The sequence below is a fragment of the Balaenoptera ricei genome, chromosome 12, assembly GCF_028023285.1.
Source record: "Balaenoptera ricei isolate mBalRic1 chromosome 12, mBalRic1.hap2, whole genome shotgun sequence".
NCBI classification, from domain to species: domain Eukaryota; kingdom Metazoa; phylum Chordata; class Mammalia; order Artiodactyla; family Balaenopteridae; genus Balaenoptera; species Balaenoptera ricei.
In genome coordinates this window covers 13729711-13752778 of record NC_082650.1, presented here as the reverse complement: position 1 = coordinate 13752778, position 23068 = coordinate 13729711, and the positions used below count along the sequence as shown (strand labels likewise).

At 37.0% G+C, this 23068-nt stretch overlaps 1 protein-coding gene and 1 long non-coding RNA gene across 2 annotated transcripts in view; one reads left to right on the top strand and one right to left on the bottom strand.

Annotated features, from left to right (window-relative positions):
* RGS17 (regulator of G protein signaling 17) overlaps positions 1-12715 on the bottom strand; it is a 28332-nt gene extending 15617 nt beyond the window's left edge. The window contains exon 1 of the mRNA XM_059940972.1: positions 12579-12715. Coding sequence (XP_059796955.1) covers positions 12579-12697 — 119 coding nt within the window. The 5' untranslated portion in view covers positions 12698-12715. The remainder of the gene's footprint in view (positions 1-12578) is intronic.
* LOC132375828 (uncharacterized) overlaps positions 1-18537 on the top strand; it is a 59888-nt gene extending 41351 nt beyond the window's left edge. Inside the window, exon 3 of the long non-coding RNA XR_009506123.1 lies at positions 18454-18537. This is a non-coding gene — a long non-coding RNA (uncharacterized LOC132375828). The remainder of the gene's footprint in view (positions 1-18453) is intronic.
* The last annotated feature ends 4531 nt before the right edge of the window (positions 18538-23068 follow it).

Below are 23068 nucleotides of genomic sequence, written 5' to 3'. Positions count from 1 at the left end.
TTTGTTGTTAATCATTCCCATCTGATTTAAGAAAAAGCAGTCACCGAGGTTGACTTACTCAATACCCACAACTAAAGCATATCAGGCCCAGCAATGGAACTCACACCTTCCGACTTCTTATTTCAGGCTCATTTTCACTGTGCAATGCTTCTTCTCTTGATATAGAAGAATTACTTGTGGTATTTTACCTTTTCAGGTATTTAGAGAAATGGATTGCTCTTAAATGTCTGGAAAGGGTAAACCTCTTATCACAAACCCATGTCTTGAGGGCACAGCCCCTTCTAACAACATTACCCCACAGCTGCCAGTCTGCAGGAGGTATTGCCCAGAGGACTGAATATACAGCAGATATTGGTGAGGAGCAACTTCTTGATTGCCTGGAACTTGAGATTGCCAGGGAAAAAGGAACTGTTACAGAAGGTTTGACAACAAAGCCTGACAAGGGGAAGAAGATGTGGTGCCACTCATGACTCCAGAACAGATGTTGTTACTGCAAAGAGCACCCCTCCCCTGGGACGTACAACTCGCTCCCACCGGCAAAGACAACTTTGGGGAGAAGGGAAAGGAGAGGTGCACTGATGCATTGCTTAGAAAGGACTGTAAAAAGGAAGAAAAAAGGCAGAAGGGGGGACAGTAGCCATATACGATCTACCATTTCAGACATATAAAAACTCAGTTATAATCAAACCTATGTCTTGAACCTTATCTCTTTCATTTCTACATTTTGGTAGAACAACTTGGTTTTGACTGGGGTGTGTAAGGATGGGAATGGTGGTTAGAAATGTGTCTGGAAATGTTATTCAACACTTGTCTCAATAAACATTGCCCCTAGAAGTACTCCTCCTATTTTTCATAATCATGTATCATATATTATAAAACAAGTGTTTCATTTCGTTTAAGCTTTTATTTCATAGATTTAAAGCCTAGCAGAAGTAAAATAACCTATTAAAAATCTGTCCACTAGAGGGCTGTGTTGCCCTTATAAATATAATATTTTAGTCAACTCAATAAAACTGAAAAAGTTTCTAAGTTTACCCTTATTTGGAAAAAAAATCTATTCTTATATGTATGGGGTTTTGATAATTACATCTTTCTAAGGACTTTGAAAAGAGTCATCAAATTTTCTGTGAGTGAAATATACTCAAAAGGGATAAATTTAATCTTGACAGGTGTACATAATTACACCCAGTTTTCCTTTTTGCTATTTAGGAAATGTTCTGGATATTTCCCACCCTAGGTCATTTAATTTAGGAATATTTTAGTCTTAAAAAAGGGTCAGGCATAATCCTATTAACATCGTAGTTATCCTTTCCAATAATAAGCTGTTTGAACTCTAATTATGTCTCTTGCTGGGGTAATATAGATCTTGGGTGATACATTCTTAGAACAAATTAATTAGAAAAGGTTTTTAGCTACCAACAGGCAGGAAATTTTTTTGTTATTTCAAATGTTTTCAAAGAGCCACTGTGAAAGTGGATTCTCCAAACGATTTCAGTCCCAGTTTGGGTTGTATGTAAACGTTAATTGCTTCTTTTGCTGCAGGGAAACTGAAAACAAAATCACTTTGTCTTTTCATACTCACCCTCTTTGCTACCAATTTCCCTCTATACATGCTTTTGTTGGAAAAGATGGGTTTCCAAAACTCCCTTTTTCTATTGGTATTAAATTTTTATTTCACACTCTAAGCCACGTATTTTAGGTTCATGGACATTCATTTGGTTTAGAATGCCAACTGCATTTAACAAGTTATTACCTGGTTAAAATCTGGATCTACTACGTCAGCTGATGTTCAGTTAAATAACCAAAGCCTCCTATTTGGCATATATAGAATTTCTTTTTTTTCCCCTTAACATTAAGAGAATTATAGGATTGAATATTTAGATGTACTTTCTATAACATACACCAATCAATAGAATCCTCTACTTCAGTTCTCAGGTTGACTGAAATCCTATTTTAAGCTCTTCCTTCAACCCACTGTAATTTTCCCTGTAAGTCATAATTAAGTTAGTGGATGCTTTTGTGGGAAAGCAAATATCTTGGATGCGAAAAAGCCAAATGGACTTTTATTTAGTTAGTAGACACTGTTATTAAAATGGCATGTAATCATCCAGATCTTTAAATGCATCAGTTAAGTTGGAGCTCAAGCTTCTAGCTTTAGTTAAGTTGTGTCTCTATTCTAAAAAGGACAATGAAAAGGTTAAAACCCTAGCAGTTGACTCAGAAAAACATCTGCTTGCTGGCAGGGTCACTTACCCATCCACCCATTCATTCGTCCCCGGGGATTTTCCAGTTACTGTGTGTGTGAGTATGTTTAGGATGAGGTGGGAGCATCCTTGAGAACAACTATGATTGAAGGCAACAATCCTGATCTGTGGGGAGACTTAACCCCAGGATATGATGAACTCACATCACTCTGTGTAGCAATGAATGTGTGGTCCATGCTCCGGGAATGCCGAGTTATACCTGTGCTGGTTCATGTGAGAGTTGGGGAGAAAGGGCCAGGGATACCGAATGCAGAAAACAGGTTCTGTTACATTAACTGACAACATGGAAATAGAACATGCTAAGCATACAGTGGCCAAAGTCTGGTAATTTCCTTTCAGCCTGAGACTTGCAAATAATATCTATCAATAAAGGATTATTCAGGGGTTCCTGAAAGAAACTGAAGCCTAAAGTAACTGTTGTGAATCCCATCTTACAGATGAAGAAACTAAAGCTCAGAGAGCTTGAGCAGCTTGCCAAACATTTCACAGTTATGTGTTATGAAACTGAGATGGATCCAGGTCTAATTCCAGTGTGGTTTTCTTCCCTCCCCAGTGCTGCCTCTGGAAAGTAGGCTTTATATGAGGAAGGCATGTTATTAGAATTTGTGTGAAATCTTTAAATATGGCAAGACCACATCTATTTACAATGAAACATATGAAGTTATTATTCAACTATTACTTATGAAATTGGTCAATTAAAAGGGTTTTGTGCTTTTAAATAACTATGTTTCTGTATACAGAAAAGTAGCAATGGCAGAAATTTGCTTTCTACTTAGGAGCACATGCTCCCAGGCACGAAATGTACATTAATATATAGTATATTGATATCTGAAACAAAGATATGAATTTTATAGCATTGAAAATTATAATATTTATAAAACCCAATGAAGCAGAATTATTATACAATCAACTTCATATTTGCTAGGAGTGGATTTTATTGTCTTATCTGACAAGTAATTAGTAATTCTTGAGTGATGTCCTAAAACATCAGGCAGATTTTAATAGGTCTACCAGGCCTAGACCTAAATAAGTTAGGCTTAAAAGGACTAATAAAGAGTTCCAGTGAGAGAGATGAAAATAATTAATATTAATTTCAATCAGATGTAGCACAACTATGACATTTTATAGATAGGTTAGGGGTAGCAAAATGTCATAACCTCAGTTTTTGTATTATTATTGATTTGCAGAGGCTGGGATGGGTGGGCAGTTCTTAAACTTTGTCCAGATAGCTAATATATTTGGCCAGGATTTAGAAGGGCTGGATTTCACATTGCTTTAGAAATTGAATAATTTGATTAAGTCAGAAAGGGAACGCTGGCTTCCCCCAACTTGAATCTTCATCCCCAAAGATCAGGGTGTCTCAGTGCCTTTGAAAAGGGCTGCACTCAGCAGCTTTTCTCTCCAAATTCTTCTTCCTCGTGCACCTTAAGGAGATGCTTGATTCTCACAGAGTTCACTGATAACTTCCTGGTAGGCCAGATGACAAGAAGTTTTATGATTCTTATCCCATCAGACCTCCTTGGTGTGTTTGCAACATCCTTCATTCCCTTCTGTGTGAAACTCTTTACTGTCTGGGCTTCTGTGCCCGCCCAGTGGTGTGTTTTATATGTTACCTCCCAGACTGTCTAGTCTCTGCATTCCGTGTTTGCAGAGCTGCACTGCTTTCTCTTTAAAGGCTTTTTAAAATTTTTTTATTTTTATTGGAGTATAATTGCTTTACAACATTGTGTTAGTTTCTGCTGTACAGCAAAGTGAATCAGCTGTATGTATACATATATCCCCTCTTCTTTGGATTTCCTTGCCATTTAGGTCCCCGCAGAGCACTGAGTTCCCTGGGCTATACAGTAGGTTCTCATTAGTTATCTATTTTATACTTAGTATCAATAGTGTATATATGTCAATCCCCATCTCCCAATTCATCCCACTCCCCGCTTCCCCCTTGGTATCCATCCATACGTTTGTTCTCTATGTCTGTGTCTCTATTTCTGCTTTGCAAATAAGATCATCTATACCATTTTCTTAGAATCCACATATATGCGTTAATATACGATATTTGTTTTTCTCCTCCTGACTTACTTCACTCTGTATGACAGTCTCTAGGTCCATCCACATCTCTACAAATGACCCAATTTCATTCCTTTTTATGGCTGACTAATATTCCATTGTATATATGTACGACATCTTCTTTAGCCATTCCTCTGTTGATGGACATTTAGGTTGCTTCCATGTCCTGGCTATTGTAAATAGAGCTGCAATGAACATTGGGGTGCATGTGTCTTTTTGAATTATAGTTTTCTCTGGATATATGTCCAGTAGTGGGTTTAAGGATTTATATTTGAGGTTTCAGCCTGTAGCTCACTGCTCTTCATGCTGGGCCATCCTCTTTATCTCCTGTATATTGTATGCTGATGACTCCCTGATTGTTATATCTAATCAAGACATGCCCTGCAAGCTTCAAAATCATTTCCACAGCTAATCCTTGGGTACCACACACGGAGCGAGCCCAACCCACCATCCTATCCTGGCCTAAACCACCTCCTGTTCCAGCGTTCTCTCATCTGATGGGCTTACCATCAACCCGGCCCCTCAAGCAAAGCAATGGCGTTATCCTTCCCTTCTCCTTTACGTCTACTGCAAATTCTTGACAGTACTTCCTTTTTCTTGAAACTGGAATCTCTCCATTCCTTTTAATCACCTTTAATTTTGAGCCCCTTGCATCTTTCACCGAGACTATTACAGAAGTCTTCTAACATGCTTCCTGTTTCTGTCCTGTCCTTCCACACACTTTCCATGGTCTCCACAGGGATATACTTAAAACATAAAATGGACTTTGTCCCCTTCTTACTTAATCAAGTTCAGTCACTTACCATAACCAAAAAAGGTGTAAAGTCTTAACTTCTTAATATGCCATAAAAGGCATTTTATTACTTGTCATTGTCTCTCTAGTCTTCTATTTTGTCCTTCTTGACTTTATATCCCAGTAGTACTAACTAGATTTTAGCACTCCCTCCTGGAATCCTGGCCTTTCTCTACTACTAACTGCTAGTACTACTAGTACTAGTACTGCTACTAACACACACACACACACACACACACACACACACACACACACACACAGGGGAATGAAGAACATGGTGCATAAGAAGAAATCTGGTGGTTCCCTAACACGCATTAGCTGTCACATCATTATGTTAATGATAGGAGAATATACCTGTAATTTTTGAAAAACAAAATCTGTAATACAAATTTCCATATTTTATAAAGTAGACTCAATTGGAAAATCCAAATTCCATCAACCATTCAACACCTTATTATTCATTAAACACCTACTATGTGCCAAATATTATGTTATAAGCCAAAATATACTTTTAGTTATTTTAAAACTTTAGTATACGTTTAGGAAAAGGCCCAGTGCCAACTGACTGATATGAATGGCTGTGAATTCTACTATAAAATCCATATAACATAATTTTACTGAAGGCCTTCACCTAGAAAACAAAAACACATGTCAAACAGAGGGAGAGTCACTAGTATGAAAATCAGCACAGTGAGTTGGGCACCAGACCGGCCCCCCATGTGTGCAGGCTTGTCCAGGGCAGAGGGAAGCGTGGTCATGGGGATGACCAGCGCACCAGCCCACTGCCAAGGTCATTGAGAAGCTCCACCACATCCTGCCCTTTGAGACCCAGATGGCCCTCACCCACCCCATCACGACATACAGTGAGTCAGCCGAGATTGAGAGATCCTCCCCGGATCTGACCCTGAAATGACTTGAAGCCAACTGGGGTATGTGGGCCCGTGGACAGCACTCAAGTCTCAGTGCCAAGTGCTGTCCTTGGACGCACTGCCCAGCCTCTTCACCTACAGTCTGTTTCCTCCTGTCACTTTAGAATTCTGGGCTTCTTCACAGAGCGAGGGTCCTCTCACCATCCATCCTCTCCCCTCCTGAGGACCCATCTTTGTTTTCTTTGGAACGCCCTTTCCACGTCAGAACTCTCCTACATCTCGACCTGGTAAGGCCCACGTCCTCTCCCCGCCCCACCTGGCACTCCGTCTCTCCGAGGCGGCTCCTCTCCACTCACCACAGGGCCAGGCGGGGGGTGGCGTTCCCCTTCCACATCCTCTGAGGCTTCTACTCGCTGACTTTCCCCTTCTCCACTCCCCCCTCCCCCTCCCTCAGCTCTGCAATCCCTCACCAGGCTCCTCACACTTGGACTCTTCCCTCTCCTTCTGACCTTCCACCTCACGGGAATCATGACAGAGGTGACCCCACAGGTGTCCTCGAGACAGCCAGCAGGACACGTCCTTGGTTCCTCCCCGACCTCGCTTCCACTGGCTGTGAGCTGCCTGACCTTCGTGGCTGGCTCTTGCTTTCTTCTAGCTGGAATTAATTTAATCTTCTTTCTCCATTCTGTTTTGGTTCTTTCTACTCTCTTAAATAAAATTGGGTATAATATTTTCATCTAGTATTTTGTTTTCTTCACATCCATTTTTTGATGGTCTAAGCACTGCAATGTGACCCTCAGAAAAAATGTACATTTACAGTAAACACAGAGTCAAAAAGGAAGGGATAAAGAAGATGTGGTTCATATATACAATGGAATATTACTCAGCCATAAAAAAGAACGGAATAATGCCATTTGCAGCAACATGAATGGACCTAGAGATTATCATACTAAGTGAAGTAAGTCAGAGAAAGACAAGTATTATATGATATTACTCATTTGTGGAACCTAATTTTAAAATAAATGATATAAATGAACTTATTTACAAAACAGAAACATACAGATTTTGAAAACAAACTTATGGTTACCAAAGGGGAAACGTAGGGGGGAGGGATAAATTAGGAGCTTGGGATGAACATACAAACGCTACTATATATAAAACAGATAACCAACAAGGACTTACTGTAGAGCACAGAGAACTCTACTCAGTATTCTGTAATAATCTAAATGGGAAAATAATCTGAAAAAGAATGAATATATGTATATGTATAATTGAATCACTATGCTGTACACTTGAAACTAACACAACATTGTAAATCAACTCTACTCCAATAAAATTAAAAAAAGAAGAATGGTGTGCCTTCCTTGGTAAAGGGTCGAGGCATTCTATTGGCAGAGGCAGCTTGAATCCTAAACTTTTCTGGAGGGTGACCTGGGGAGTAAACCAAATGTTCATGTCCATGTTCAGTTGCTTATTGAGCATTTGTTCCCTGTCAATGTAGAGGCAGGAAGAATCTGGTGAAAGCTAATGACATCAACAGTACCAGACAATAATTAGCGTTCAATCAGCTGTAAAGGAGTGAATAAACAAGTGCATGACATAGAGATGGTCCATTGTGCCAACGTCCAATTTTTGGTTTTGTGTATATGGCCTGGGAAACCTGGGTTCATTTTGGTACATGTCTTCTGATTGTGTGCGTTTAAAAGATTGTGTAAGTTATAGAAACTACTGAAAAATTTTACCTATGACATGGTGAGATAGAGTTTTCAAAACTAGAGTTCTTTGTAAGTGATATTTTTGATGGTCTGGTTACACGTCCTTTGGAAATCCTATGCAGATAAGTTGTGCTCCCATGTGAGATGAATCAGGTCTCTGAGGGTGACAGCTAGAGAAAAGACTGCTTCTTCACTGGTGCCTTAGATGAAATGATTCAGCTTGCATGTGTGAGCAGATTTATTTCCAGGGGGTGGTTTCTTTACCATGGAGCAGACGCGGATTTTGTTTTTCCTTTCAAAAAATATCCTTTGGCTTTTAAAGCATGCGTTTTAGTGTTTCCACTGGCAAAGAGCTAAAGTGTGACAGTGTCAGAGGATAAAATAGGACATTATTTTTGCACTGTTTTGAATTATAGAGGCTGTGGTACTTGTTCAAAATGGAGGGAGGGGCAACCAAAAGTATGTTTATGAAGTGCTTAAAGTTTACTTAGTCAGATCTGTTCCGTGGTCTGGAAACTAATGTGTCAAAAGGGAGACAATTTTAGCTTTCACAGGGCTATTTAATGTACTAATGTTCTGACCAATTTCTCCCGAGAAGAATGGAGACCATCCGATGCAGTGGACCAAATCTTGTAGGCAATACATAGTAGTGCATGGGATCATGAATTCCATTTGAAAAGTGTTACTTAATATAATTCTTGAAGAGTTTGCCAAGTAAAAACTTTGGAAACGGTTCATATCCAGCCTGGAAATGAAAAGTTTGGAAGTGTTCTCTTAAAATGGACAAAACAATGGACTGGGATGTTAAGAGACTTGCATTTTAGTCCCACTTCTGTCGTTAATGAGCTTAGTGACAGTAGGCAAGTCTTCAGTTGCCTTATATGTAAAATGAGACACAGAGTCTTCTGAACATTAGTTTTTAAGTGAGGACATTTTTTTCTTCCAAACAAAAGCTTATACACTAATCTAGTAAGTAAAGTAGCGAAAGAGAGAACCATTCCCTTGGAAACTGCAGGTGGGGAGCCTGAGGCTGCCCCACCCCGGTGATCCCCTCACCACCATGCAGCAGCTTGAGAAGCCAATGGAACGTTTTGGAGGCATGGTATCTGAAGTCTGTTGAGTTCTCATTTTTTATAAGTAAACATAGCAATCTGTTTTGCTTGCCAGGATACCCCTGGGAGCAACGAGGAATTAAAGCAGAAGTGGATTAGCAGCTAGAGATTTCCTTGAAAAAATACTCTGGGTTATTTTAGTTTAACCTCTGATGTTAGGAGAGGAGGGTTCATGGGACAATTTGGAAATTAGGTTTAAGCTCGCAATGGATTTTGGAAGCTCTCCCTTTCTACCTCCTTTTTGTGGCACCTTGTTTTGTGAGCACAACGCAATTTCTGGTTTCCGACACACTTTCACAGGCGTCTGAACCACCTCATGGATTCACACTGTCGGCAGTTTTGCGAGGATCCCACATCTTTAAAAGCTTTCTTTCTCATAAAGAAAAGGGAAGAGGGCTAACGACCTGAAGAGGCAGGTCATTCTCTTTGAATCCTGATATAAGGGGAACATTGTTTTGACAATTCTGAATCTCTAGACACGTGATCTTGACAAAGCTCTCCTGTTGGGAACAGCTTTGTCCCACGTGTAGAAGGGCTTGCAAGTTTACAGACTGTCTGCTTGATGGCCGAGACTCGGGCATCCATGACTTATTTGTGTAACACAGGTTAAACGGTCTAAACCTCATTCCTTTGCTTTCTCTTCTTGAAATGGAGGGCTCTGGGGAGAAAAGGGAGATAGATGGATTTGGGGAAGGAAGTGGTGCCTTGACAGGGCAGTAATGTAAAGTGAAGTAATCCTAACTTTTGAGATTTTTGAAGGAAACTGTGGAACTATTCAGCAGTTATATATTTGCTCTGTATCACCACCCAAAATAAAGCATAGTGGTAATTTTATAAAGGCAGGAATAAATTTAAACACGAGAGAGGAGCTGATGATGAAATATGAATGAGAAATGCAAATTTGAGGAAAATACTAAGTTGTTTTAAAAACCCATAACGTGAGGCTTGAGTGAGATATTTATATTTATTACTAGATATAGAAATTTATTTTCTTAGCACTCTATTTCCTTAAAAGGAGGTAAAATCAGCTACATGACAACTATTCCTATTTACGAATGACAGTTATTTCATACTTTTATTTCTAACTTTTTTGTCCCTAAATTACATTTTTTTTAGTGTTTCTTTTTGTTATACTCCTTTCCCCTAGCCTGGAAAATTTGAAGAACACTGATTTCTTTCTTTTTTTTTTTCCACTCTAATAAGACTTTACAAATTTTTTTCCCTAAACTCAAAATGCAAAAATTATGATACTCTAAAAATGTATGTGTAAAGGACATCTCCATTTATACTGAGATAACAGAGTTACAAATAAAATGCAATTTAACTTTCATTCTTTTTTTTTTTAAATAGTTGCTTACATTAGAAATTACCTTACCTATCATTTATCATATAAAGAAGACATACATTTACAGACTCTGCATTTTATGGCCTGGACTTGAGTGTCCATGACTCATTATTAGCAAACATAGTTCTTAACGATACTCTCTCATCTAGAACTAATAGAACATGCATCCAAGGCACCACGTGTTTAGGGTCCAAATACCGGTCACCCTAGATGTGTGGAGAGTTAATGCAGCTTCCAAAAGCTGTTTTGTTCTCCATCCACAGTCTGTGTTCTGTGATAATCTGATGCTCACGAGCTCACGTTGACTATTTTGTTATTTAATGTGCACTTTAAGAATTAATAAAAGCAAGTCTTGCTAAATATCTGTAGGACAGATAAAAGCAAATCTCACTACACATCTGTTTGACAGCAAATATTGCACAAAAAAACTTCAGTGTTTGCTGTTTTAATCCTGAAGTAATTCAGAAATAAGTTTTTGCAGGCAAACAAAATCATATACTAATTACTGGAACATGGCGTAGAGCAAGTGAGAAATAGAAATATAATCCTCAACATGATGTAACAATATATTTGCGATGTTTCATATGAACTTTAAAATAAAATAGCTTTCCTTTCCAAGATAATTTTTTGTATTGTATCTACAAGCTGATCTTTTTAAAAAAATATACATGATTTGAAGCCAGATCTTTTTAAAAGAGATTTTATTTTCCCAATGTGAAGTGTTCCATAGCCCAGTAACTAACTCTTATTAAATGCATACTGTGGGTCAGGCACTGTTCTCAGCTTGTATGTGTTTTACTTCATTTAATGTTTAAAGCAATCTTATGAAGCAGGGATTCTTATTACTGTCATTTGATAGATGAGGAATCTGAAGACACTAAGCAACTTGCTGAAGGTCAAACAAATAGTGAAAGATGAAGAGTTTGAACCCAGGCAGTCTGACTTCAGAACCACCACATTAAGTCACTACTTCACGGATTAAGACCAGAGCTAGCTGATCTCTTGAGGAATGAGACAGAAAAATATTACACAGTTGCATTGAAATAGTTCTCTCCTTTAGGACTCTGTTGCCTCCATCTGAAATGCTGAATTTGAGGCTTAAGAATGAAAGAAAAAGGAATCGTACATGACTTTCCCCAAAAAAGAATAATCATCTGGGAAGCAATTTTGATATTTATAAAAACTACTTTAAACGTTCCAGATTGCTACAATATCGGATGGTTTTTCTGGAAATGAAGTTTCCTAGAGAGCTCAGAGCTTGTTCAACACCAAGGCTGCCACTGGAGCATTACATATTTCATCTTCTCTTTTGGCCACTGTGATAGAACATAATGCCACCATATCATAACACCAACCATCATAATATGGACATTGAGAAACTGTAGAGATCATGCGTGAGAAGATGACTCAAGCATCTGGGCCTTTCTTTAGGGTTTTGAAACAGGTCATGGAGATCCAGGAGACCACTGCTAACCCAAAAGATCCACCTGTGAATTGGGTCTTATAGTACCCTGAAACGTGTGGTTCTCTGGAAATTCCATTAAGTCTAGCATCCCCCCGTTCCCCTCCGAGGAATCTCATCTTTGTAAATCTCAGGACTCTGGGTCTCACTGATTTTCTTATTTGAAGACTTTGGGAATTTGGAACTAAAGTAGGTTTTCTAAGGTGCCTGAACCATGGACATTTAGTACGAGATGGGACCTTGAAAACCAACTTGTCTGACTCTTCATCACTTTGCCAGTGAGATAACCAAAAAACAGAGATTACAACTTTGTCTGATGTCTCAGAGCCTGTCAGTGACAAAACCGCAATAGAAAGCAGGTTCTCTGGCTCTAAGTTCAGAGTTTTTAATGAACTGACTTGACCTTCATACCCATCATAGCCCCTGGCCTTTTAGATCTGTGGACACGAGTCTGCGGCACTTCTTTTTCTGTCCTTTTCAGGAGTCTATGGCTGAAGTTGCCACCCAACTCTGTGACAGAACAATCAACACCCCATGGAATAGCAGAGAACTAAAACACTACCCTGAATACTACATACAATACTACTAGAGATTATCTTAGTGTTCTTGCACCTTCTGTAACATGGGAGAATGTTGTTTACTGTTCAGTAAATATATAGCCGTAATCTTACTTTTACCCATACCTTTAAGAAGCACGGATGGAGAAAACCATGATATAAAACAATTTTTCATTCTTTACCTTACTACCAATTTCAGTGTAGATTCTGAGAAAATATTATATTTTGCTTATGGAAATGTGTGCATTAAACCAACGATCGTTTCCAGTAATTCCTACTTGTAAAGGAAGAAAAAAAGACAGATTGAGAAGTCTCTATGGTCCCAAGAGCTGACGTGCACGTTCACACCAGTTATGACCCAGCTCAGGTGTGGTGTCACACAGATAAGAAGACATACCAGGAGCAGCTGCAGCAACAGCACCAACAAAAGCAACACGTGTTGTTGGGCCTCTGGTTTCCGGGTGCTTGAGACACAGCAGGTGTTGCTTCATTCTGTGGCTGCTGCCTTTTTCGCATTTCAGCTACTGCAGTGCCCAACTGGCTGAAAGAAGAGAGAAAACATAAGGTCTGAAAAAATTATGATAAGGGTTAAGTCGCCTATGCTGAAGGAAGCATACGTTAATTGAGGGGTCAGGAAAAGATAGTTTAACAAAAGGTAAACATGAATAAGCTTTAGCAGTCAAGTTGAAAATTCCCCAGAAATTTTTCAAGGCGAATATTCTAAAAACTTTGGGAACAAACTTCTACCATTATCTGCTACATACAATCTTGGTAAGTGTGGCCACGTAATCAGAATCAGTTGGCAAGGTAAATATGATAAGGTTTGAAAATGTATTTTTAACTTCCTTCTGTACTCAAGGATGATTACACCTGCTTGCCTTTATGAACACCTTTAAATGGTTACGGGGGTATGAATAACTCATTTCTCTGCTATTATTTGAGCTTTACAAATCATTGCTGCAAGGTTTCTAACTCTATAACATGGTGAAGAACAGTTTGTTTTTGGTCCTCTCTCATCTCCTTTTAAAACATACAATCTCCTTTTTGGTACTCTGGCTCACCGTCCAGGGGTTCTCCTGATAATATGGGCAAAATGCCTTACTCTGTGTTAGGTGTCCCTGTAGCAAAGGCATCACCTCCTTGTCCTGCACTGCTCAAAATTTATTTTCATTTAGTAGATAACCGTGGAAAGACTAAAAAGTTATCAAATCCAGGAGAATCATTTTGGTGGAATTTATATATCATGGTAGATAAGAAAAATACTGAGGTGCAGGCTGCCCTACCTGTGACTTTACAAATGCAGCCAAGTGAGTTGCTACGGATTTATAAGACCAACACTGATCTAGGAGTTAGTCGATGATAAAAAAATAAAATTTTATTTAGTAGACTAATATAAAATTTAGCATGAACTTTTAGAAAAAGGAATGAATTCTACTGAATAATATTTTCACAAATATGCAATGTATGTAAATCACACATATATATTGTCATATGTGTGACTGAGAACAATACTTGTTAAAAACATAAAGTACTTTGGGCTTTTTTGGCATTGTGAGCTCATGCTTTAAAAAATACATTTTCAGTTCTGAATACAATGATAGATACTTTAAAAAATACTGTATTCTTAAAAATAAGATAAACATCTCTTCAGACCAGAAACAGATGAGAAAACCACAATGGTAGATAAATGGGGGTAAAGTCACAGTAATTTTGTAATTCAGGTATGGGAACAGAAAGGTGCAAAGGTTCCAAACTCTAGTGGGGTAAAAAATGCTCCACCATGAGTAGTGGGAGATCAGAGTTCAGACCGGAGTTTTACCTGAATAAAATCAGCACCTGGGTTTCTGCCACTCATAAAAAGTTGCTAAAAAAACTATCTGTACCATCAATGGTACCTAGCTGCAGGAGAGAGAGGATGCATAGAGAGCCAATGAAACCTGACCTAAGCCAAGCAGCCCACAGGTTCTGTGACTGGGCCAAGGATGTCTCCAAAGCCATTCCTTGATGGGAGGAAATCCTGAGATGCCAATGAAAGAGGTACTTTGGGACTGAAGGTCTTGGGGGGCTAGTGGAGACAACTGAGAAGCATTATAAAGAGTGAGAGTGAGAAATACACCTCTTACTCAGTGTGTTGCCTGAAAGCAAAAAATCCAATTAACACTAAAATCAGAAAGCCAACTCAACAATCATGAAATGAATATACTCCTGAGCAAATGCAAATAACAGAATCATCCAAAATTAGTGTAATAAATATATGTTTAATATAAACAATGTGATAAAGGAAAAAACTGTTCATATAGGAGAACAAGAAATTATAAGAACAAATATAGGCAAAAATGAAACAAGAATAGACAGAATGAAAAATGGAAAATATAGAAACAAAACACATAGCCATTAAAAAGATTCAGATGGAATAATATCTTCCCAAATCCACCCCCAAGAGAATAAGTGTCAAGGACTGTACCCAGAATCCAGTGAAAAGAGATAAAAAGATGAAACATAAAAAAGGGAATTGAGACAAGCATAGCAGTAACATTGAAAGACTCCCCTATGTGTCCAACAAGATTTTCATCATCAGGAGAGTATTAACAGAGAATATTAATGGGAAGTATTTTCAAGGAATCTGGCTGGAAACTTTCCAGAATTGGAAGGAAAAAACAAACAAAAGCCTTACATTGAAAGAGCATACCACATGCTCAGCAGGATTTATAAAATAAAAGTAAATCCACACATATATGCATAAAAATAGAACCACAGAACTCCAAAATAAAGATATAAGCTGAATTACCCACAGAGGAGTAACAAGCACTGACAGCAGAATAGCACAGCAGTCAGACAAGAAAAAGAAATAGAAGTTATCCAGACTGGAAGGGAAGAGGTAAAATTATCATTATATGCAGATGACATGATACTATATATAGAAAACCCTAAAGACTCCACACAAAAACTACTAGAACTAACAAATGAATTCAGCAAGGTATCAGGATACAAGATTAACACACAGAAATCTGTTGCATTTCTTTACACTAACAATGAAATATCAGAAAGGGAAAGTAAAAAACAATCCCTTTTAAAATCACATCAAAAAAAAAAAAAAAAAATACTTAGGAATAAATCTGACCAAATAGGTGAAAAACTTATATGCTGAGAACTATAAAACATTGATAAAGGAAATTGAAGATGATTTAAAGAAATGGAAAACTATCCCATGATCTTGGATTGGAAGAATTAATATTGTTAAAATGGTCATACTACCCAAAGCAATCTACAGATTTAATGTGATCCCTATCAAATTGCCCATGACATTTTCCACAGAACTAAAACAAATAATCCTAAAATTTATAAGGAATCACAAAAGACCTAGAATTGCCAAAGCGGTCCTGAGGAAAAAGAACAAAGCTGGAGGCATAACCCTCCCAGACTTCAGACAATACTACAAAGCTACAGTAATCAAAACAGTATGGCACTGGCACAAAAACAGACATATGGATCAATGGGACAGAATAGAGAGCCCAGAAACAAAGCCACACACCTAAGGTCAATTAATTCTCAACAAAGAAGGCAAGAATATAATGGAGAAAAGACAGTCTCTTCACCAAGTGGTGGTGGGAAAGCTGGAAAGATGCATGTAAATCAATGAAGTTAGAACACTCTCACACTATACACAAAAATAAACTCGAAATGGCTTAAAGACTTAAGTAGAAGACAGGACACCATAAAACTCCTGGAAGAGAACATAGGCAAAACATTCTCTGACATAAATCATAGCGATGTTTTCTTAGGTCGGTCTCCCAAGGCAATAGAAATAAACACAAAAATGAACAAATGGAACCTAATCAAACTTATAAGCTTTTGCACAGCAAAGGAAACCATAAACAAAACGAAAAGACAACCTACAGAATGGGAGAAAATATTTGCAAATGATGCGACCAACAAGAGCTTAACTTCCAAAATATACAAACAGCTCATACAACTAAACAACAAAAAAACAAACAACACAATCGAAAAATGGGCAGAAGACCTAAATAAGCAGTTCTCTAAAGAAGACATACAGATGGCCAATAGGCACATGAAATGATGTTCATTATTGCTAATTATCTAATTTGCATTAGAAAAATGCAAATCAAAGCTACAGTGAGGTATCACCTCACACCAGTCAGAATGACCATCATTAAAAAGTCCACAAACAATATATGCTGGAGAGGGTGTGCAGAGAAGGGAACCCTTCTACACTGCTGGTAGGAATGTAATTGGTACAGCCACTATGGAGAACAGTATGGAGGTTCCTTAAAAAACTAAAAATAGAGTTACCATATGATCCAGCAATCCCACTCCTGGGCATATATCTGGACAAAACTCTAATTTGAAAAGATACATGCACCCCAATATTCATAGCAGCACTATTTACAATAGCTAAGACATGGAATCAACCTAAATGTCCATCAACAGATGAATGGATAAAGATGTGGTATATATGTACAATGGAATACTACTCAGCCATAAAAACGAATGTAACAACACCATTTTCAGCAACATGGATGAACCTAGAGATTATCATACTAAGTGAAGTAAGTCAGACAGAGAAAGACAAAAATCATATGATATCACTTATATGTGGTATTTAAAATATGATACAAATGGACTTGTTTACAAAACAGAAAGAGACTCACAGACGTAGAAAACAAACTTACGGTTACCAAAGGGGAAAGGGGGGGTGATACATTAGGAGTTTGGAATTAGCAGGTACAAACTATATATAAAATAGATAAACAACTAGGTCCTACTGTATAGCACAGGGAACTATATTCAATATCTCGTAATAACCTATAATGAAAAAGAGTATGAAAAAGAATATATGTACATGTATAACTGAATCACTGTATAACTGAATGTATATGTATAACTGAATCACTGTATAACTGAATCATTCTGTACAATAGAATCTAACACACTACTGTAAATCAACTATACTTCAATTTTAAAATGTTTTTAAAAATAAATGTAATCTGATTATTGGGGGAAAAAATATATAGAAGAAAGCACTAATAGATTCAGAGAAGGAAAAGGATTTCTTACAAAACCAAGCCAAAAGGGAAAAGATGATTTTTGATACAGCTAATTTATCAAAAACCTTTGAACAAATAAAGGAACATAAAGTAAAAAAATGAGAACCAGACTGGAAAATACAGAGGACTAATATCTATAGCATATACATAACACATCACAGTTTAAAAATACAAACAACTTAATAGAAAAATAGGCAAAGGAAATGTGCAGGCAGTCTACAGAAGAGGAAAATACAAATACCCCAGATTAGATGAATAGATGGTCAAAACTAGTGACTAGGGAAATTCAAATAAAAAAATTATTTCATATCCAAATTTCCGACAGGTAAAAAGTCACACAATACCAATTTGGGGAGAAAACTTGGGTAATGAAAAGCTCTCATACAATCATTTTGAAGAGTTAACACTGACTATGTAACAATGTAGTTAACGATATACGTAACTTATAACAAATTCCACTTTCATGTTTATACTTTGAAAGTGTATAAGGTAATAAAAATACTGTAATTAGTGTCTTCATATGCATATGAAGACACTAATTACAGTATTTTTATTACCTTAAATTAGAAACAATCTATATTTTCATCTTTTCAGGAATGAATACAAAATGGTGATGACACTGTATGGTGATACATAAAACAGCACTTAAAATGAATAATTTAAATCTATATGAAACAATTTGGGAAGACTGTAAAAAAATGTTGAATGGAAAAAATAGCTGCAAAATATTAGATACAGTCTGTATCATTAACAAAATTTTCATAAGTATACAAAATATAAATCGTATTTTTTTTCTGGGTAATATATACAGCAAAGTGATAAAAACTCATGAACAAGATCCATGACTTTGGTTGATACTGGGGAATTATGATGGGAATGTGATTGGAGGAGACAGGATTTTAACTTTATCTGATAATTTTTTTAAAAATCTGAGGCAAAACAAAACACTAATATTTGTTCAATTGGGGTATTGGATGCAGGAGTATTTTTTAATCATCTTTTGTACTTATATATATATTTTTCTACACACAAACACACACACACATGCACACACACATGCAATATAGCTTTATACGAGACAGTGATCAGAGAGGGCTTTCCTTCTGTTGTGAATTAATTGTATCTTCCAAGAAATGAAGAGAAAATTCTGATCTCACTTCCAGTTGTGTACAGTTTTACCCCATGTTGCTTCTTCCCTTTTTTCAGGATCGGATGCAATGATCAAAACCATCTTTATGCAACAAAAGCAAGAATCAGCATGCAGAACTACATCAAACTAAAAAGCTTCTGCACATCAAAAGAAAAAAATAGACAAAATGAAAAGTCAGTCTACAGAATGGGGGAAATATTTGCAAACCATATATCGAATAAGAGGTTAATTTCCAAAATACACAAAGAACTCATACCACTGAATAACAAAAAGACAAACAATCTGGTTAAAAAATTAGCAGAGGAACTGAAGAGACATTTTTCCAAAGAAGACACATAAATGTCCACCAAACAGATGGAAAGATGCTCAACATCACTGATCATCAGGGAAATGCAAATCTAAACCATAATGAGATATCACCTCACACTTGTTAGAATGGCTGTCATCAAAAAAAGACGAGAGATAACGTGTTGTCCAAAAATGTGGAGAAAAGGGAACGACTGTGCAGTATTGGTAGGAATGTAAATTGGTTCAGCCACTATAGAAAACAGTATGGAGGTTCTTCAAAAAATTAAAAATATAACTACCATATGATCCAGCAATCTCATCTCTAAGTATATGTCCAAAGGAAATTAAAACATGATATCAAAAAGATATTTCGTAGTGTATATATGTCAATGCCACTCTCTCATTTCGTTGCTTTGTGACCACTTAGAGGTGTGGGATAGGGAGGGTGGGAGGGAGACACAAGAGGGAGGGAATATGGGGATAAATGTATGCATATAGCTGATTCACTTTGTTATACAGCAGAAACTAACACCACATTGTAAAGCAATTATACTCCAATAAAGATGTTAAAAAAAAAAGAAAAAGATATTTGCACTCCCATGTTTATTGAAGCATTATTCACGAAAGCCAGGATATGGAAACAACCTAGCTGTCCATCAACGGAAGTATGGATAAAGAAGATGTCTCACATACAAACACACACACACACACACACACACACACACACACACACACACTGGAATATTATTCAGCCATGAGAAAGAAGGACAGCTTGCCATTTTTGACAACATGGATGAACCTTGAGGGCATTATGTTAAATGTGATAAGGCAGACAGAGAAAGACAAATACTGTATGATATCACTTATATGTAGAATCCAAAAAAGCTGAATTCATAAAAACAGAGAGTAGAATCATAGTTACCAGAAACTGGGGTGTGGCTGAATTGGGGGGATGTTGGTCAAAGGGTACAAACTTGAAGTAAGAGGATGAATAAGTTCTGGAGAGCTAATGCATGGCATTGTGATTATAGTTAACACTACTGTATTGCATATCTTGAAGTTGCTAAGAGACTTGATCTTAAATATTCTTACCACAAAAAAAAGAAATGATAATTATGTGATGGGACAGAGGTGTCAGCTAACACTACGGAGGTAATCATATTGCAATATATAAATGTATCTGATCAACACATTGTACACCTTAAATTTACAATGTTATACGTCAATTATATCTCAATTTAAAAAAAATCTTTACAGTTTGAGCAGTGAGCCAAATAAAACAAGATGAAATTTAAAAGGATAAATATAAGGATATGAACTTAGATTTTAAAAAACTGCAGAAGACTAGGATGGGAGAAACATGGCTTAATAGGAGCATATCTAGGTGATTTACTGGACAATAAATTCACTACTAATCAACAGTATGATGTAAACAAAATAGTTAATGGAAATTTAGAATGCATTAATAAAAACATGTTTTCTAAAACAAACTGGTGATAGGTCTTCTCTGGGCTGGTTAAATTATTATGTTCAATTTTGGCCCCCATAATTTAAGAAGAAAAATGAAATTTGCTCAGAAAACTAGAAGGAGAGTTAAAAAAAAAAACTAAAAAGAAAATCTCATAAGAATACTACTCTTAGAACAGAAGTGTTTAAAGGAGATTCATATAATCAGAATCATAATTATCTAGCATTTGAAGTGATACCAAGTAGAAGAGAATGTCAATCTGCTTTGTAAGATCCCAAATGTTAGAAGATGGATTGATAAACAGAAGCAACTGAGAGAGTTTTGCTTTCACAAATAGAAAGTCTGTCCGATACTCAGGTAAGATCTTAATTTACCTGTGAGGTTAGTATCAAGTCAAGCTTTCTTGAGCATTCAAGCCAAGGCTGGACATTCTGAAAGAGGTTGATCTACAGGGGTCTTAAATTTACATGGATGGTTAGACTGAGAAAACTGTTCTTAGTTCTGAAGTTACTGTTCTTAAAATGGGCTGCCCAAGCTGAGAACTCTCTTCAAAATACAGTTGGGAGGGAGATGAGGAACCCCTGTTTTGTTTTCAATTTGTACTCTTGTTGATGATATTGTCAATCCTTGAGTATTTCCTGGTATTCTTCTTCATCTTTTTTGTTTACATATTGTTTCCCAAGTGGATTGTAAAACTCTAATGGGGAAGGAGATAAAAAATATATTTCTCATATATTGGTTTTCCTGGAATTTAGCAATGTTTTCTGTCAGTAGATGCTCATGATATTGTACATCAACTATACCTCAATACAAAATATTAGATGCACAATAAATTTTGAGTATTGATGATGGTGAGTATGAATGATTTCTCTGATTATTAAAAATATCTATTTTCCCAAGGCAGAAATTTGGGAAGTTTTGGAAGTTGCCTAAGGCAGAAATATGGAAGATTTGCATACAAATTCTTATAGCTCTAAGACACATTATTAAGTTTCAACAGTGCTCCATGTCTTTTCCCAAAGCATCTTTCACAGAGGATGGGAGTAAACTCATATTCAGGAAGTCTAGAGAATTGAAGCCTGAATGGCCCACTGTAATGTGAACATTTACATTTTATCTTAGATGAAACATTCATACTTTATCTTAGAAACCCACAGAAAATTTGCTTGGTATTTTGATATATTCATGCATAAACATAAGACTAATTATTTTACATATCCTAACTTTAGAAGAAAAAGGATATTCCTACATCTTTCTTAATGGTCAAGATGCTGCTCCTGTGAGATTACCAATTTTGGAAAATTAGGCTGAATTGCAAAAGAACTGACTCTGCACTCAATATTAGTGATTTATCATCTCACTCTTGGTGTAACAATATTTCTAGAACTCAAACTTAGAAATACACCAATGACAATATCCTCCATCCCCACCGCCAAGCTGCACTACAATATGGTGATTAAACAACTTCTGGAGTTGGGCTGTGTCCAGATCTTGCCTCTATCATCAACTGGATGTCCTTTGGTTAGTTATTTAATCTCTTTGTGTCTCAGTGTCCTTATCTGCAGATAATTATTGATTATAATAGGACACATCAGTACACCATTACTAAGTGGACTGAACATGTAAAATACTTGGAAAAAATCCTTGTACATACAGTAAGTACTTAATAGTGACAGCTCTCTCAAGGTAATGCTGGAGAGCATTGTTCATGATGTCGCCCAAAAGTTGGTGTGGTACAATGTTTTCAGGCTACAGATGTTGAAGATTTCCACTCTTTCTTCCTGCTGAGAGCTCATTTCACTTCTTATAGTGTGGGTTGTACAGTTTTTGTGTCCATTGGTTAGGCTCTTCCTAGCTCAGGGATCTACACAAAGGCTTATTCAATGAAGAAAGAAGACTAATGGTTTGGATTTTCATTTCACCACTAACACTGCAATTTTTATCACATGTAAATGAACTGAGTCTCAAGTGACTCACAGTATCCACGATCAACTCCTACCCCACAATCACACTTCATTATAATTGTAGCCATTTTGTCATGTTTAGTGAAAGCATTCAGTTTTGTCATATAGTTGTTGATTCAGTGTTTAGCCCCCAAAAGGTATTTGCTAAATAAGCCAAATTTGTGAGGCCCTTTTTAGCACTGGGATGGACAAGGAAGCAATTCGCCACGTACCGATATTTATTCTTAGTTGTGATGCATTTTCCCTGTGAAGGAAAACAACCCACTCCTCAATTTAAAATTTCTGATAACTACCTTGCTTCAGCTAAGCCAGCATATATCTATGTAACGGAGCAAGCATTCAGTGTCACTTCCTGTCTCATGACTTGTTCATCTAAAAAGAGTGGCATCCAAACCAGTTTTCCTTTTTTTTTTTGTTGGGGGGGGGGGGAGAGGGATAGTTTTTAGTGTGCTTTTTTCAAAAACCACCATTTTATGAGTACATTAAACTATGAAAAATTCAAGAAGTAAACTCTTCGTGCATTAAGAGAAAATAATTACTAAAAATAGGACTCGGTCCGCTCCTTTGGTAGTTAGAATCTGGTTCCATCAGTGAATACGTGCATGCAGCTCCTTTTCCTTGGTTATACATGAAGCTTGCTAAAAATGCCACATTATGTTGAGTCAGCGATTCTCCATGTTCATGATATTTTCATACATATTTATAAACACATAAATATGTATCATAACGTATAAATATATAAAAAGACTAAGAAATCGTTCCTCCTGTGCTTTCCTCTCTCATTAAAGTACAGAATCAGAGCCATGTCAGTCCTCTTCCTGTTTCGGCTCATGAGCATCTATCGGACATGCTGAAAAGCATTATTTGACAGGGCTGTTTGAAAAGGGCACCTTGTGCAGCTCAGCTGCTAATTTTTGCCCCCAGAAGATTCAGCCATTTCCATTCCACAGA